Here is a 15,833-nt window from a genome sequence, read left to right as displayed (position 1 = left end):
CAAGAATATTAAGTTATGATTACTGTACACTACGATCCCTTCAATTCATATATCCCGATCGAATCTGCAACCATTGGTATATCGAGAGTTGTAAATGAATTTGATAACAATGTGATGTATTTTTGAGTAATAATTGTGACATGATATGCGCAACTAAGGAAATGTCTTTCCAAAATACACATGTTGTTGAGATTCTCTTGTATAATTAGTGTCATATTCCTTATTTAGATGCTCCTTATCTTAGAATAGATTTATTTCCTATATTCCTTGATTCCCATTCTTTAGGCGCAAGCTTAGCAACTGATTAGTTATTTTCCTATATTGGCTGTACAGAGATGGTTGTATATATTACCTACGTTATAATCAATGACAATCAACTTTTCTGGTTCATCTTTCTCATCAATAATTTTTCCTTATGGTATCAGAGCCCGGGTTCCACCGTTATGTGTTGGACTGCCTATAATTAGGCCACCCGTTCTGCCCATAATTGGGTCATTTGTAAACTCCACGCTTCAGATGTTCATTCCTGGGCGTGAGAGGGATGTGTTAATTATCCCACATCGGTTGGATAAATAACCTTGGAGTTGTATATATGGGCTTGGAGGATAAATAACCTTGGAGTTGTATATATGGGCTTGGACAATCCTCTCCCCTTGAGCTAGCTTTTGGGGTTGAGTTAGGTCCAAGTGCCATTCTTAACATGGTATCAGAGCAAGGTCCAAATAGATTGAACCAGACTTCATCTCGTCAATAACATCAATGGCAGATCAAAGGGAAAGATCAGAGAGCTCAACAAAAGGGGGAGATACCGTGATGCAGAATCATGATGATTCACCATATACTCTTCACCCTTCAGATCATCTGGGGCTTGTGTTTGTCACCACACCTTTCACAGGAGAAAACTTTGCTTCGTGGAAAAACTCCATGGAAACAGCCTTGTATGCAAAGAGCAAGGGCGGATTCATTGACGGAAGTTTACAACTACCAAACTCGTCAGACTTTGGACGATGGAAAAAGAATGATGTTATGGTTAAAGCTTGGATAAGAAATTCTCTAGCCAAAGACATACAAGAAAGCGTTGTGTATGCGGACACGACACAAGAGATATGGGATGAACTTTGTGAGAGATATGGGCAGAGTAATGCACCCGTATCTACAAAATAAAGGAGTTCTCAAATCTCAGCCAAGAAGATGGACAAACCTTAACACAATACTATACCAAATTCAAAACTCTGTGGCAAGAATTACAAATCTGTGACCCCTTGCCCCATTGAAGGTGTGAAGCAGCAAAGGGATTTCAAGAGCACCGCGAAAGGGAAAAGGCTCATCAGTTTTTACTGGGTTTGAACAACAATTTTGATAGGTTAAGGTCTCATGTGTTATCAATGGAGCCAACACCGCAACTCAACAAAATTTTCTCTTTGGCACTGCAAGAAGAACAAAAATTTCTTACGCAAAAGGATACAGATCAACCATCAGCTATAGAAGGTGCAGCATTTGTAACAAAGCTAAATGGTGACGAAAAAACTATTCCAACAGAGGCCAAAACTCAGCAAATCGGTCTAAAAAGAGATGTGTGCATTGTGGTAAAAATGGACATCTTAAGGAAGAATGTTTTGAGATCATAGGGTATCCTCCCAATTGGAAAAATAACCAACAAAACCGTGGGAGCAGTGGAAGAGGTGTCTCGAGGCAGCGAAAAAGCTACAACAATATAGCCACATCAGGATCTCGATCATCAAGCCTTGGTGAACAACAATGGCGTAACTCAGGACCAGAAAATCACGAGCTTGACGCCGCACAAAATCAAGTTCAACAAACTCTGGGACTAACAACAGATCAATGCTCTAAATTGTTGTCTTTTATCACATCCTCTTCCAATCAGAACAATGGTAACGAAGGTTTAGCCAACTTTGTAGGTAAAAGTTCCATGACTAATAATCCTTGGATTATTGATAGTGGTGCCTCTGATCATATGATTGGAGATAAGAAGCAATTTGATCATTATGTGCATACTTTGACACACCCAAATGTAAAAATACCAGATGGTTCTTCCCTCTCAGTCACTCATGTTGGTGATGTACGCATTACACCAAACATTGAGTTAAAAAAGGTCCTCTGCATGCCTGGTTTTAAATACAATCTCCTCTCAATTTCCAAGATAACCAATGATCTGAACTGCTCAGCCACATTTTTTCCTAATTTCTGTTTCTTTCAGGACCTATGTACGAGGACGTTGATTGGAGCGGGTAAGCTGAGAGATGGCGTGTATCAAATGGAAGAAAAATATGGAATGGCGAGTCGAAGCGTTCTTGAAACAGATTATGTTTTGTGGCACATGCAATTAGGACATTATCCCTTTAGCAAATTTAAATTCATTTTTGAGAATTCCCCTTCGAATGACTTTCATGAAGTTTGTGATGCATGTCATAGAGCAAAACAAACTCGTTTATCTTTTCCTATCAGCAATAAAAAAAATTCAATTGTTTTGACCTTATTCATGTGGATGTTTGGGGTCTTTATTCAATTCCTTCGTTAAGTGGTGCTAATTTTTTCTTGACCATAGTGGATGATTGTTCTAGATGTACTTGGGTTTATCTTATAAAAGATAAATCACAAGCTTATTGTAAGGCACGAGAATTTGATTATCATAATCTGAAATGATTTGTGGATAAACTGATGTGATTATAGACGGAACGGGTCAGACTGGGAAAATGAAAAGAAGATTTAATTATGTGCGAGGAGCAGCCCTCGCTCATATGCGCGACCCCGTCGGGCGCATATGCGCAAGGTAGGCAGAACATTGCGCGCACATGCGCGGCTTGAAGACACGCACATGCGCGAGGAGGGCAGCAGCCAAGAAGCTGGAATAGAACATTGCACGCACATGCGCGGCTGGAGGCGCGCATATGCGCGAGTGTTTGTGCACCGAGACAGTAGGTCTCGCGCAAATGCGCGGCGATGGGGCGCACATATGCGCGAGCTGCCGAGAAGCTTATCGCGAAGACCAGTAGGTCTCGCGCATATGCGCCGATTGAGGTCGCGCATATGCGCGAGACGTGTTTAACAAAGAATGAGCCACTCGTCCTTTGGCATGCAATATATATATATATATATATATATATATATATATATATATATATATATTTTTCCCTCAGAATTCAAGAAGCAAGAATGAAAGACTTCAGGGAAAGTGAGTTTCTTCGCAGACCAGAAATTGATTTGCGAGAAATCCGTCCGTTCGATTTTTAATCCGACTTCAGTACTGTGTTTCTATCGACGCAGGCTTCAACTGGACGTAAGTTTTATTACGTTATGATATGATTTGAAATTATGATACTGCCAGAATCAGATATGATTGATATATGCTGTTCTTGACATAGTGGACATCGTATAATCGAAACCGGATCGAAGAACAGATATCATATGAAATTGTTATGATTTTCAGAACTGATACAATCGAGATTGTACAGATTTGAGATTATGATCTGTTATTGTTGAGATTATGGGTTGTACTGATATTGATTATGAGCTGTGTTTTTATATCTGTGATGCTGAGATTAACGGGGTTATTGAGATGATATTGTTATGCCGTCGAAACACCAGTAGATTGATATTAATCAGATTCGCTATTGATTGAGATTGTATCGTTGTATAGTTGACATTGATCAGATTATATCTAGATTTGAGTATTGATCAGAACATGTCTTGAATTGAGTTGTACATTGACACAGTATATTCGATATTGTCATTACCAGATTGAATATGGATAGAGTTGAATTCGGACTTCGACTTCATCAGACCGAGAAGAGAAATGTATAAATTAATGTTGATTCGGGATTGCACAACTCGAGTTTGATTTGACTTGAGTTTCCCAAAATCACATACTTTATCTTATTGCATTGATAATTGCAATTGATAAGTTTGATATGTCTAGGCTATGGATGTATAGTCTAGTATGTGTTGTGATGAGTCAGTGGTAGGACATGCCAGGGCGGATAGGCCTAGTCTTTGGCAGGATACGCCAAGACACCGGACGTTTGGTCATATTGATAGTGCATAGGAGTAGAGCAACTTCTATAGCAAGATTCAATATGGACAGGACCAAAGTCCGTAATAAGAACATACCGCCACAACGATCGGGAGAGTAGGTGGGAGATTGTTGCGTTCTTATTCAGATCGGGATCCCTAGATTAAGAATGAGTCGAGTCAGAGTCTCAGAGTCACAGAGCGTGATTTACCGCTTAATATTGATTCATGTTTTCTGATTTTGATACATGTTCAGAGTGTGATTTACAGTTTGATATTGATTCATGTTTTTTACTGTGATACATGTTATAGATATCTGCTTCATACTTTTATATCTGTTTATATGAAATGCATGTATACATGATTTATACTGGGAATGTATTTCTCACCGGAGTTATCCGGCTGTTGTCTTGTTTGTATGTGTGCATGACAACAGGTGGGACAGGATCAGGGTCAAGACGAGGACGAGAGAGGACTATTTTAGCGTGGAGATTCGGACACAGAAGTAGATCTATTGCATCACATGACATGTAGTGAATGAACAGTAGTTGTTATGATTTACTTTTGTACATGACTTGTACTTAGATCTGGATATTGATCTTGTAAATGAAATAAGATTATTTCATATGTTTCCGCTTTTGTATTTTTTTAAAAAAAATTAGACCCTGTTTATTTAATTGTTTTAATTATTCCCAAAGATGATTAAGAACTGAATTAGCGTCCGGGTCCTCACAGCAGGTGGTATCAGAGCAGTAGGTTCCAGAGCAATAGGTCTGTAGACAAAGATAGAAGAGCTAGTGAGCGGGGTAGAATGAGTTTTCTTTCCTTGCTTTTGATTGCTAGCATGATTTACTGCGTTAAAACTACATGTTTACTTGTTTATCTGATTTGATTGTAAGCATGTGTTATTGAGAATGAATCAGAATCGATTCTTGATCAGCAGTAAGATGATCAGAGGAAGACTGAAACAGGTTTGTTGTATTTGGTTACTAATTCTTTTGGTAATCAGATATACCTCCTCGAAGAATTCCAGAATCAGGTGGTACTTCGGTTTATCAGATGGATGTGTCAGAAACTCCGATGGAAACAATGTTGAAGAGGTTTCAGTCATTTCAACCGCCGATTCTGAAGGGTACTGAGACGTCTGATGATTGTGAGAGTTGGCTGAATGATATTGAAGTGCTGTTTGATTCACTTGATTACCCAGATGAACGCCGAGTTAGATTGATTGGGCACCAGTTACACGAGGTCGCAAAGAGTTGGCGGATCGCAACCAAAGAAGCATTATAACAGCATGGTACCGTGATTACGTGGAAAATCTTTAAAGCCGAGTTTCATAAAAGATTTCTCCCAGTATCGTACCGACAAGATAAGAGTACAGAGTTTGCCAACTTGAAACAGGGCCAGCTGAATATTGAAGAATATGTGGCAAAATTCTCTACTTTACTACGTTTTGCTCCTCAGGTGGCTGGGGATGATAAAGCTGTAGTTGATCAGTTCATCAACGGATTGAATCCTGAAATATCTGCATTGGTAAATGTGGAACGACCCCATTATTTTGCTGACGCCTTGAACAGGGCAAAGAGAGCTGAGGCAAGTTTGATTCAACAGCGAGGAATGTCGTATGTTGCTCACCCACAGAACCAACGACCTCCAGCTCAATTTTTACAATCACTATCTAGATTTGATAGTGGTAGTAGTTGTGGGGGAAAGAAAGATTTCCTGAAAGCTCACAAGAAACAGTTTAAGAAGTTAGGAAGTGGTTCATCTAGCTCCAGCAGTTCTAGCCCGAGTTATACGGGAGTTTATTGTAGCACTTGTGGAGGGAGACATTCCACAGAGCAATGCCGAGGTGTGTTTGGTAGTTGCAATGTCTGTCGTCAGCCAGGACATTTTGCTAGAGTATGTCCACAGAGAGGTTCCCGAAGATCTCAGGGAGCAGAACCATCTGAATCAGTGGCACCGCCTGATAGACAATCACCGGTTGTTCGCTCCTTCCAACCACCAACGACTCCTCAATCACAACGAAGGCCAGGACACACCTGACGAGGTAGTGGCAGGTAATTGTTTCCTGTATGGTTATGTTGCATATGTATTGATAGATACTAATGCATTCCATACGATTATTCTTGAATGAATTGCATTGATATATGCTTTGGTTATCGAGTTATTATATGCTGTAGTATTGATCTCTTTTCTGTTGGGGAGATGTTTTGTATCAGTGACATCTGTTAGATCTTGTATGCTACAGTATGACAGATATGAGATTGAGTTAGATTATATTGTACTTGGGTTGTCCGATTTCGATTTTATTATCTGTACTGATATGTTGACCAAGTACAAAGTTACCGTTGATTTTTCCAGAAGATTGAAAGATTTAGATAGATATGATTGATGAACGGAAATTACGGTAAGGATTCTAGATTTAGAATTCCTTGGATATGAACGATGTTGAGGACTCGATTATTACGGAAAGGAACAGAGGAATTCCTTATGTTTTCAGTTGATTTACTGAAATCGAGCCTATCATTGGCTGATTTGCCAGTGGTATATGAAATTGCTGATGTTTTCTCAGATGGGATTTCAGAGTTGCTTTCAGTCAGAAAGATAGATTCTAGCATTGAATGAATGTCAGGTACTGTTCTTATTTCTAGAACTTTGTACAGAATGACACTGATTGAATTGAAAGACTTGAAAGACCAGTTAGAAGATTTCTAGCCGAGAGTTACATTTGATTGGGTGTTTCTATTTGGGATGCTCCAGCTATGTTTGTGGGTTGATGAACCCTGTGTTCAGAAGTATTCTGATGATCGTTTTATTTATGATTATTTCATCTATGATATCTTGAGATATATCTATAATATCCTGAGATATTTGAAGCATATGACTGATTAAATCGAACATTTGAAAATTGTATTGAATATTCTGAGAATTGAAATGTTGTATACAGAAACTGTTGAGATGTGAATCTTGGCCGAGAGAGATTGTATTCAGAACATGTTAGATCCGAAGATAGTATATCGGTTGATCTTAGCACAGTTGAAGTCGTGACCAGTTGACTGAGACCGATAGCATTGTCAGAAGTTACAGTTTTATGAGTTTGGCAGATCAGTATCGATGAGTGATGTTTCGAATCTGATTGAATATTGCTGTTGTTCTGAATCCGTTTTTGAAACAGATAGTAGACAGTAGAGAATTTATATTGTACAGTCCGAACCAGAGCTGATTTTGAGAATTAAAGCAGTTCAGAAAGTTGATCAGAATGTGCAGAACTAGATATCGACAGTCAGAGCAGGGCATCGATCAGAGTAACAGGTTTGTGACAGTGTGTTATATGTTAATAATCGTTTTGTGTGCCGAATATTTCAGATTTGAAACGACAGATGTTGTCAGAAGCACATAGCAGTCGATTCAGCGTTCATCCTGATGGCAGAAAATATACAATGATCTGAAAAGACAGTTTTTGAGAAAAACAAATAAAATAAGATATTGCAGAGTTTGTATCAAAATGTCTGAATTGCCAGCAAGTAAATATAGAAAGATAGAAACTAGGAGGATTATTACGTAATTTGCCTATTCTTGAATGGAAATGAGATCACATTTCAATGGATTTTGTAATGAACTTACCGAGATCCTCTCGAGATTGTGACGCGATTTGGGTCGTAATTGATAGATTGACCGAATTCGCATATGTATTTCGTACAAAATGACGTACAGATATGATCCAATGGCAGAGATCTGTGTCCAAGAGGTGGTCAAATTGCATAAATTACCGAAGTGGATTGTTACAGACCGTGATTTTTGGTTACTTCGCACTTTTGACAGAGTTGTAGTAGGCTCTAGGTACAAAATTATGTTTGAATACCGCATATCATCCACCGACTGACGGACAGTCAGAGTGGATTATCCGGATATTGGAGGATATGCTTAGAGCTATAGTGCCTGATTTTAGCACTAGTTGGCAGGATTCATTGCCACGATGTGAGTGGTCGTACATCAATAGCTATCAAACGGGTATAGAGATGGCACCGTTTGAGGCGTTGTACGGCAAGAAGTGTAGATTCCCTCTTTATTGGGATAATACCTCTGAGATTCCTGAGATTGGATCTGATATGATCAGAGATATTACAGAAAAAGTGAAGCCGATTCAGATTTCTCGATCGTAAAAAAAAGCAACTCTGAACGAAGAGTATTCCGCTTGTGAAAGTTCAAGAGAATTGTTATTGCATCGAAAAAGTTATATGGGAGAATGAGTCAGACATGAGACAAAGATTCCTAGAATTATTTTATTGATGTGAATATTCTTATTTGCTTTTATTCTCCATTCCTTATTGTATCTGATGGATATTTGATTTGATATCTGATTGAATTGTTTGTGATTTCGGGGACGAAATCATATCTTGGGGGGGGGGGGAGAAATGTAAGGCCCGAGAATTTGATTATCATAATCTGAAATGATTTGTGGATAAACTGATGTGATTATAGACGGAACGGGTCAGACTGGGATAGATGAAAAGAAGATTTAATTATGTGCGAGGAGCAGCCCTCGCGCATATGCGCGACCCCGCCGGGCACATATGCGCGAGGTAGGCAGAACATTGCGCGCACATGCGCGGCTTGAAGACACGCACATGCGCGAGGAGGGCAGTAGCCAAGAAGCTGGAATAGAACATTGCGCGCACATGCGCGGCTGGAGGCGCGCATATGCGCGAGTGTTTGTGCACCGAGACAGTAGGTCTCGTGCATATGCGCGGCGATGGGGCGCGCATATGCGCGAGCTGCCGAGAAGTTTATCGCGGAGACCAGTAGGTCTCGCGCATATGCGCCGGTTGAGGTCGCGCATATGCGCGAGACGTGTTTAACAAAGAATGAGCCACCCGTCCTTTGGCATGCAATATATATATATCAAAAACGATTTTTCCCTCAGAATTCAAGAAGCAAGAACGAAAGACTTCAGGGAAAGTGAGTTTCTTTGAAGACCAGAAATTGATTTGCGAGAAATCCGTCTGTTCGATTTTTAATCCGACTTCAGTACTGTGTTTCTATCGACGCAGGCTTCAACTGGACATAAGTTTTATTACGTTATGATATGATTTGAATTTATGATACTGCCAGAATCAGATATGATTGATATATGCTGTTCTTGACATAGCGGACATCGTATAATCTAAACCGAATTGAAGAACAGATACCGTATGAAATTGTTATGATTTTCAGAAATGATATAATCGAGATTGTACAGATTTGAGATTATGATCTGTTATTGTTGAGATTATGGGTTGTACTGATATTGATTATGAGCCGTGTTTTTATATCTGTGATGTTGAGATTAACGGGGTTATTGAGATGGTATTGTTATGCCGTCGAAACACCAGTAGATTGATATTAATCAGATTCGCTATTGATTGAGATTGTATCGTTGTATAGTTGACATTGATCAGATTATGTCTAGATTTAAGTATTGATCAGAACAGGTCTTGAATTGAGTTGTACATTGACACAGTATATTCGATATTGTCATTACCACATTGAATATGGACAGAGTTGAATTCGAGACTTCGACTTCATCAGACCGAGAAGAGAAATGTATAAATTAATGTTGATTCGAGATTGCACAACTCGAGTTTGATTTGACTTGAGTTTCCCAAAATCACATACTTTATCTTATTGAATTGATAATTGCAATTGATAAGTTTGATATGTCTAGACTATGGATGTATAGTCTAGTATGTGTTGTGATGAGTCAGTGGCAGGACATGCCAGGGCGGATAGGTCTAGTCTTTGGCAGGATATGCCAAGACACCAGACGTTTGGTCATATTGATAGTGCAAGGAGTTGAGCAATTTCTATAGCGAGATTCAATATGGACAGGACCAAAGTCCGTAATAAGAACGTACCGCCACCACGATCGGGAGAGTAGGTGGGAGATTGTTGCGTTTTTATTCAGATCGGGATCCCTAGATTAGGAATGAGTCGAGTCAGAGTCTCAGAGTCACAGATCGTGATTTACCGCTTGATATTTATTTATGTTTTCTGATTTTGATACATGTTCAGAGTGTGATTTACAGTTTGATATTGATTCATGTTTGATGCAAACATGGTTGGTCAAGCACCAAAGAAGGCATGGGAGTCGTTGGAGTTGCCCGAAGGACCTATAACGAGGGGCCGTAGCAAGAAGTTTAAAGAAGCACTTCAAGGATTCATGGTGAACTACCAAGAAAGTTCAATAAATGGGGTGTCTAAATTAGAGGAGCTTGAGGAACATGGACACAATGATGGAAGTGTTTGGAATGTAATTCAAGTGCTAAAAGACCATGAGGACAGCAGCACGCGCGCCCCCGCGCCAGAAGCGGCGCGCATGCGCGCATGCGCGCATGAACCGGCGACTTCGCGCGCCTCGCGCGCGCCATCGTGCGTGTTTCTGCGCTGCCGTGCGCACCGGGCAGAACATGGCGCGCCCCAACGCATAAACCTGCGCCACCGCGCGCACCCGGCTGGAATGTGCAGAACATGGCGCGCCACCGAGCGAGATCACGCGCTACCGCGCAGTTCCGTGTAAAACTTTGTTGCCAACTCTTTTGATGACTTTTTACACTACTTTTTATGGTTTTTGTTGATTATTTAAGCCTTGTAATAGACCATGAACAAAATAATTCAGATGTATAAGATTTCTTGAGATTTCTCTCAAATATCCAAGGCTATTTTAGCTTTGTTATTCACCAAAAATCAAACTTATCAAAGATTGCATCTTTGTGGCGTTTGTCGATTTTTTTCGCACGGATTGTCAAAACAAGTTATTTGAAGGTTCGTATGAAATTCAATTGTTCTTATCGTTGATATTTGTTGCTAAGTTTTAATCACTTAGAGGTTAATATCACAAATCGTTGCTTGTTTCAAAAGATCGAGACAACCTAATCGATCCTTGTTCGTTATTGAATTGAGAGCGCAATTCTAATTAATCGTGTTTGCTTCTCATTCGTACGAGGATTCGTATCAATGTTTCTGACTGTGATACATGTTATAGATATCTGCTTCATACTTTTATATATGTTTATATGAAATGCATGTATACATGATTTATACTGGGAATGTATTTCTCACCGGAGTTATCCGGCAGCTGTCTTGTTTGTATGTGTGCATGACAACAGGTGGGACAGGATCAGGGTCAAGACGAGGACGAGAGAAGACTAGTTTAGCGTGGAGATTCGGACCTAGAAGTAGATCTGTTGCATCACATGACATGTAGTGAATGAACAGTAGTTGTTATGATTTACTTTTGCACAGGACTTGTATTTAGATCTGGATACTAATCTTGTAAATGAAATAAGATTATTTCATATGTTTCCGCTTTTGTATTTAAAAAAAAAAAAATTAGACCCTGTTTATTTAATTGTTTTAATTATTCCCAAAGATGATTAAGAACTGAATTAGCGTCCGGATCCCCACACTTATGATTATCTAACCATGTTTTACTATTTTGTGCAAAACCAATTCCATTCCAGGATCAAGGTGATAAGAAGTGATAATGGGGGAGAGTTTGTTTCCAACAGAATGAGGGATTTCCTCACTAATCATGGGATAGAACACCAAACCACATGTGCCTATACACCACAACAAAATGGGAGGGTGGAACGAAAACACCATCATATACTTGAGGTAGCACGTTCTTTACGTTTCCATGCACACTTGCCATTAAAATTTTGGGGAGAATGTGTTCTTACCGCAGTTCATCTCATAAATTTGATGCCCACATCTATTCTTGCTAATAAGAGTCCCTATGAATTTTTGTTTCATAAGAAACCTGATTATGACCACTTGAGAGTTTTTGGCTCCCTATGTTACGCCCATGATAAACCAAGAGACAAATTTTCACCTAGAGCACATCGTTGTATTTTCTTGGGATATCCACATGGAAAGAGAGGTTATAAGGTTTATAATCTGGAAAAACAGAAATTGCTTGTGTCCAGGGATGTGATATTCCACGAAAAGATTTTTCCATTCCAAACTAACACTAACCTGAATACACCAGTTCCATCACCGTCGGTTGACCAACCATCTGATCTCATTTACCAATCAGCACATCCTTCAGATCATGATGTCTCAGACCAAATCGAGCTTGTTTAGATTGACAATTATCCAAATGATGAAACAAGCGAAGAAGCTACCACAATGACCTCACCAGTCAAATCTCCATCTTCCAACCAAAACACACCTGAAATTCATCGTTGTAGTCCCCAAACCAAAAATCCCACACAACCTGAACCAATCACCAATAATGAAATTAGTTCATCTCTTCTTCAACGACCAGCCAGGTCCCGACATGTGTCCACAAAGCTTTCTGGATTCGACTATGAGCCATTACCATCCTTAGCGCCATCACAAGGCCCTCCTCCATCAGCGAACTCAGGTATGTCCTATCCTCTTTCAAATTGTCTATCTTATTCTCGTTTCACTAATAGCCACAAAGCTTTCTTGGCATCCATTTCGTCATTAGATGAACCTAAATTTTTCCATCAAGCTGTCAAGGACCCCAGATGGCGACATGCGATGCAGCAAGAAATTCGTGCATTGGAGGAGAATCATACATGGACTTTGGAGCCTTTACCGCAAGGCAAAGATGCCATTGACTCTAAATGGGTCTATAAAATTAAATATCGATATGATGGTACTGTTGAGCGTTTTAAGGCGTGTTTGGTTGCTAAGGGATTCACGCAAGTTGAAGGGTTAGACTACCATGATACATTTGCACCAGTTGCCAAGATTACAACTTTACGGTGTTTGCTTTCAGTTGCTGCCATACATCACTGGGAGTTACATCAACTGGACGTAAACAACGCCTTCCTCCATGGAGACTTAAATGAGGAAGTCTACATGAAAGTCCCACACAGCTTTGCTAAACCAGGAGTAATCGTGTTTGCAGGTTAAGAAAATCCCTTTACGGACTTAAGCAAGCATCACGAAATTGGTTCCAAACATTTTCTAAGTCTCTTCAACAGTTTGGTTTTCAGCAAAGTGCAGCAGATAACTCCTTGTTTACATTGGTACAAGATAATCATTTTGTAGCTTTGCTGGTTTACGTTGATGATATCGTTATAACAGGAAATGATTTGCACATCATAAGTCAAATAAAGGGCTATTTGGACTCAACCTTTCGCATCAAAGATCTAGGGACTCTTAAATATTTCCTCGGCATTGAAGTGGCACGCAACAAAGAAGGGATAACTCTCAGCCAACGAAAATATGCACTAGATCTTCTTGAAGAGGTGAGCTTATTAGATGCTAAACCAGCAAGCTTCCCCATGGAATCACGACACAACCTTGCTGCAAATGTTGGAGATCCAGTATCAAATGTGGGACAATATCACCGGCTCATTGGTAGACTGCTGTATCTTACCATTACACGGCCTGACATCACCTACCCTGTACAAGTTCTAAGCCAATTCATGCAAGATCCTCGAATGCCTCATTTAAATGCAGCATTTCGCATTCTTCGTTACTTAAATTCTGCACCTGGTCAAGGAATTACCCTTTTTTCTTCAAACTCGCTACACTTGACAGCATATTGCGATTCGGATTGGGCAAGTTGCCCCACAACTAGACGATCGACCACTGGCTACATATTCTTCCTTGGACAAAGTCCCATCTCTTGGAAATCAAAGAAACAAATTACAGTCTCACGTTCTTCCGCTGAAGCTGAATATCGGGCAATGGCAAATGCGACATGTAAGTTATTGTGGTTACGATCCCTGTTTTTGGAGCTCAAAGTTACATTATCATCACCTATGTCACTCATATGTGACAACCAAGCTGCTCTTCACATTGCTGCCAATCCAGTTTTCCACGAACGAACAAAGCACATTGAGATTGATTGTCATTTCGTACGTGATCGGCTGCTTAGTAATGAGATACGTGCTTCTCATGTTCGTTCAAGTGATCAAGTTGGAGATCTTTTCACAAAAGCACTAGGATTCAAACAGTTCCATCACCTATTGGACAAGTTGGGCATCTGTAATCTTCATGCTCCAACTTGAGGGGGAGTGTTGAGATTCTCTTGTATAATTAGTGTCATATTCCTTATTTAGATGATCCTTCTCTTAGAATAGATTTATTTCCTATATTCCTTGATTCCCATTCTTTAGACGCAAGCTTAGCAACTGATTAGTTATTTTCCTATATTGGCTGTACAGATATGGTTGTATATATTACCTACGTTATAATCAATGATAATCAACTTTTCTGGTTCATCTTTCTCATCAATAATTTTTCCTTACATGTCCTACTCTGGCCATAGATTCCTTGCACTATTAACTCATTAGGTCACATAGGATATCTTCACCCTTAGGTGAGCGGTGAATCTATGATTACAATATATTAACTTCTACGTATTTCGAAACTACACACAACCTCGTCACCTGATGACCATCAATAGAGTCGGTAAATAGATGAAAGGGTATGCTAGTACGTAGAGTTTCCACGGTGTCCTGAGTCAAATGACTAATGATGTACAACCATAATTGCGAATTATTCCACTCGATAAGTGATAATCACTTGGAAAGTCCAATGGAGGGTTGTTTAGTGCATCATCAAATGATTACCCATCTGTATGAATGGATATCGCTCTTACCAATGAAACATGATATTTACATCACATATGCTAGTTACAAGCTCGAGCGACCTTTATCCTTATTTAGGCAGCTGAATCGACTAAAAACAAATTTAGAATATAATGTACGCTTCCTAATGAGTTTCATGATCTTACGTTGAAAAGCAGTCATCGTGGTATCTATTGTATATTCAAATATTTTATCTATGCAGCTTGCACATGTATACAGATAAAGTAAATGTCATAATTGGATAAAATTATAAAATATTATTAAAATAAAGATTGTTTTTACATAAGAGTCAATAAAGTTCAAACCACGAGTTGACTTCATGTACACCTATTTTAACAGGATGATGGGTTGACTCCCTGGATTCCTACTCTAACAGGATGAAGGGTTGCCAATGTTTTGCCAGCTCGTTGGAACCGAGTCGAACCTGGTGGATATTGGCGGTTGGGACCCGACAACATGGGATGTTTCCAATTATGTGTTTGTTTAAGACTTTGTTTCTCAGAAATGGAGACGCGGCGCCCCCTGCCCGGCTGCCGGAGATCTTTCTTTGCATGCTCGTCAGATGATCGGCGATTCCTGTTCATTGCTGGAGGACACGACGGAAATATATCTGCCATGAAAAGCATCATGGCCTATGATTTGAAGGAGGATGGGTTATGTTGCTGGAGATGGAAAAGAAACGGGATGAATCTGCCGGAATATTCCATGGAAGCAAGTTTTACGTTGTCGGAGGATACATCACAAGCATGCAAGGTAGAATGTTAGCCAACAAGCGTGTTTTCTTAAGAACGCCAAATATAATTTCTTGAAATATATTTGAATTTTGATATTATTGCCGCTTTCTCTTCCGGTCTTACAGGTAGATTCGAGATAAGCGCCGAAACATTTGATATTGCTTCTTGGCAGTGGAATTCATTTCAAGAAAATTTCTTAAACGGTGCAGTTTGTCCAAGAAATTGTATTGGCAATGCTGATGGGAGATTCTCTGTGGCTTGTTGCGGTAATACGGCCGCACTGCAAGGATCGGAATGGAAAGGGGCGGCGGAGCTGCCAGATAACGTGCAGAACTTGTGACGGCATGCGGAGACAAGGTGTTTGTGATGTGTTCTTCGAGGTCTGGTGGACAGCACCCGATATTTGTATTTTGATTTGGAGAGTTAAAGATGGGAAAATGTGGAGGCAACATATGAT

The 15,833-nt window shown here is 39.8% G+C and overlaps 2 protein-coding genes across 2 annotated transcripts; both read left to right on the top strand.

Annotated features, from left to right (window-relative positions):
• The first annotated feature begins 759 nt into the window (after positions 1-759).
• Positions 760-12,153, top strand: LOC142529422 (uncharacterized). Its single transcript, XM_075634962.1, has 5 exons — positions 760-1,138; positions 1,288-1,515; positions 1,629-2,113; positions 2,219-2,334; positions 11,532-12,153. The coding sequence occupies exons 1-5, from the start codon at positions 760-762 to the stop codon at positions 12,151-12,153; spliced, it is 1,830 nt and encodes a 609-aa protein (XP_075491077.1).
• A 2,993-nt stretch (positions 12,154-15,146) lies between these two features.
• LOC142529421 (F-box/kelch-repeat protein At1g15670-like) lies at positions 15,147-15,716 on the top strand. Its single transcript, XM_075634961.1, has 2 exons — positions 15,147-15,402; positions 15,502-15,716. Exons 1-2 carry the CDS (start codon positions 15,147-15,149, stop codon positions 15,714-15,716), a joined length of 471 nt encoding a protein of 156 aa, XP_075491076.1.
• The last annotated feature ends 117 nt before the right edge of the window (positions 15,717-15,833 follow it).

Source organism: Primulina tabacum, chromosome 16 (assembly GCF_025594145.1).
Source record: "Primulina tabacum isolate GXHZ01 chromosome 16, ASM2559414v2, whole genome shotgun sequence".
Taxonomy (NCBI): Eukaryota; Viridiplantae; Streptophyta; class Magnoliopsida; order Lamiales; family Gesneriaceae; genus Primulina; species Primulina tabacum.
This window is presented reverse-complemented; position numbering and strand designations above follow the sequence as displayed.

Coding starts and splice junctions, on each gene's coding strand:
- LOC142529422 (XM_075634962.1), top strand. CDS start 760: ATGGCAGATCAAAGGGAAAGATCAGAGAGCTCAACAAAAGGGGGAGAT. Junction 1,139..1,287: donor TTGTGAGAGATATGGGCAGA/GTAATGCACCCG, acceptor GGTGTGAAGCAG/CAAAGGGATTTCAAGAGCAC. Junction 2,335..11,531: donor GAAACAGATTATGTTTTGTG/GCACATGCAATT, acceptor ATTCCATTCCAG/GATCAAGGTGATAAGAAGTG.
- LOC142529421 (XM_075634961.1), top strand. CDS start 15,147: ATGGAGACGCGGCGCCCCCTGCCCGGCTGCCGGAGATCTTTCTTTGCA. Junction 15,403..15,501: donor ACAAGCATGCAAGGTAGAAT/GTTAGCCAACAA, acceptor CCGGTCTTACAG/GTAGATTCGAGATAAGCGCC.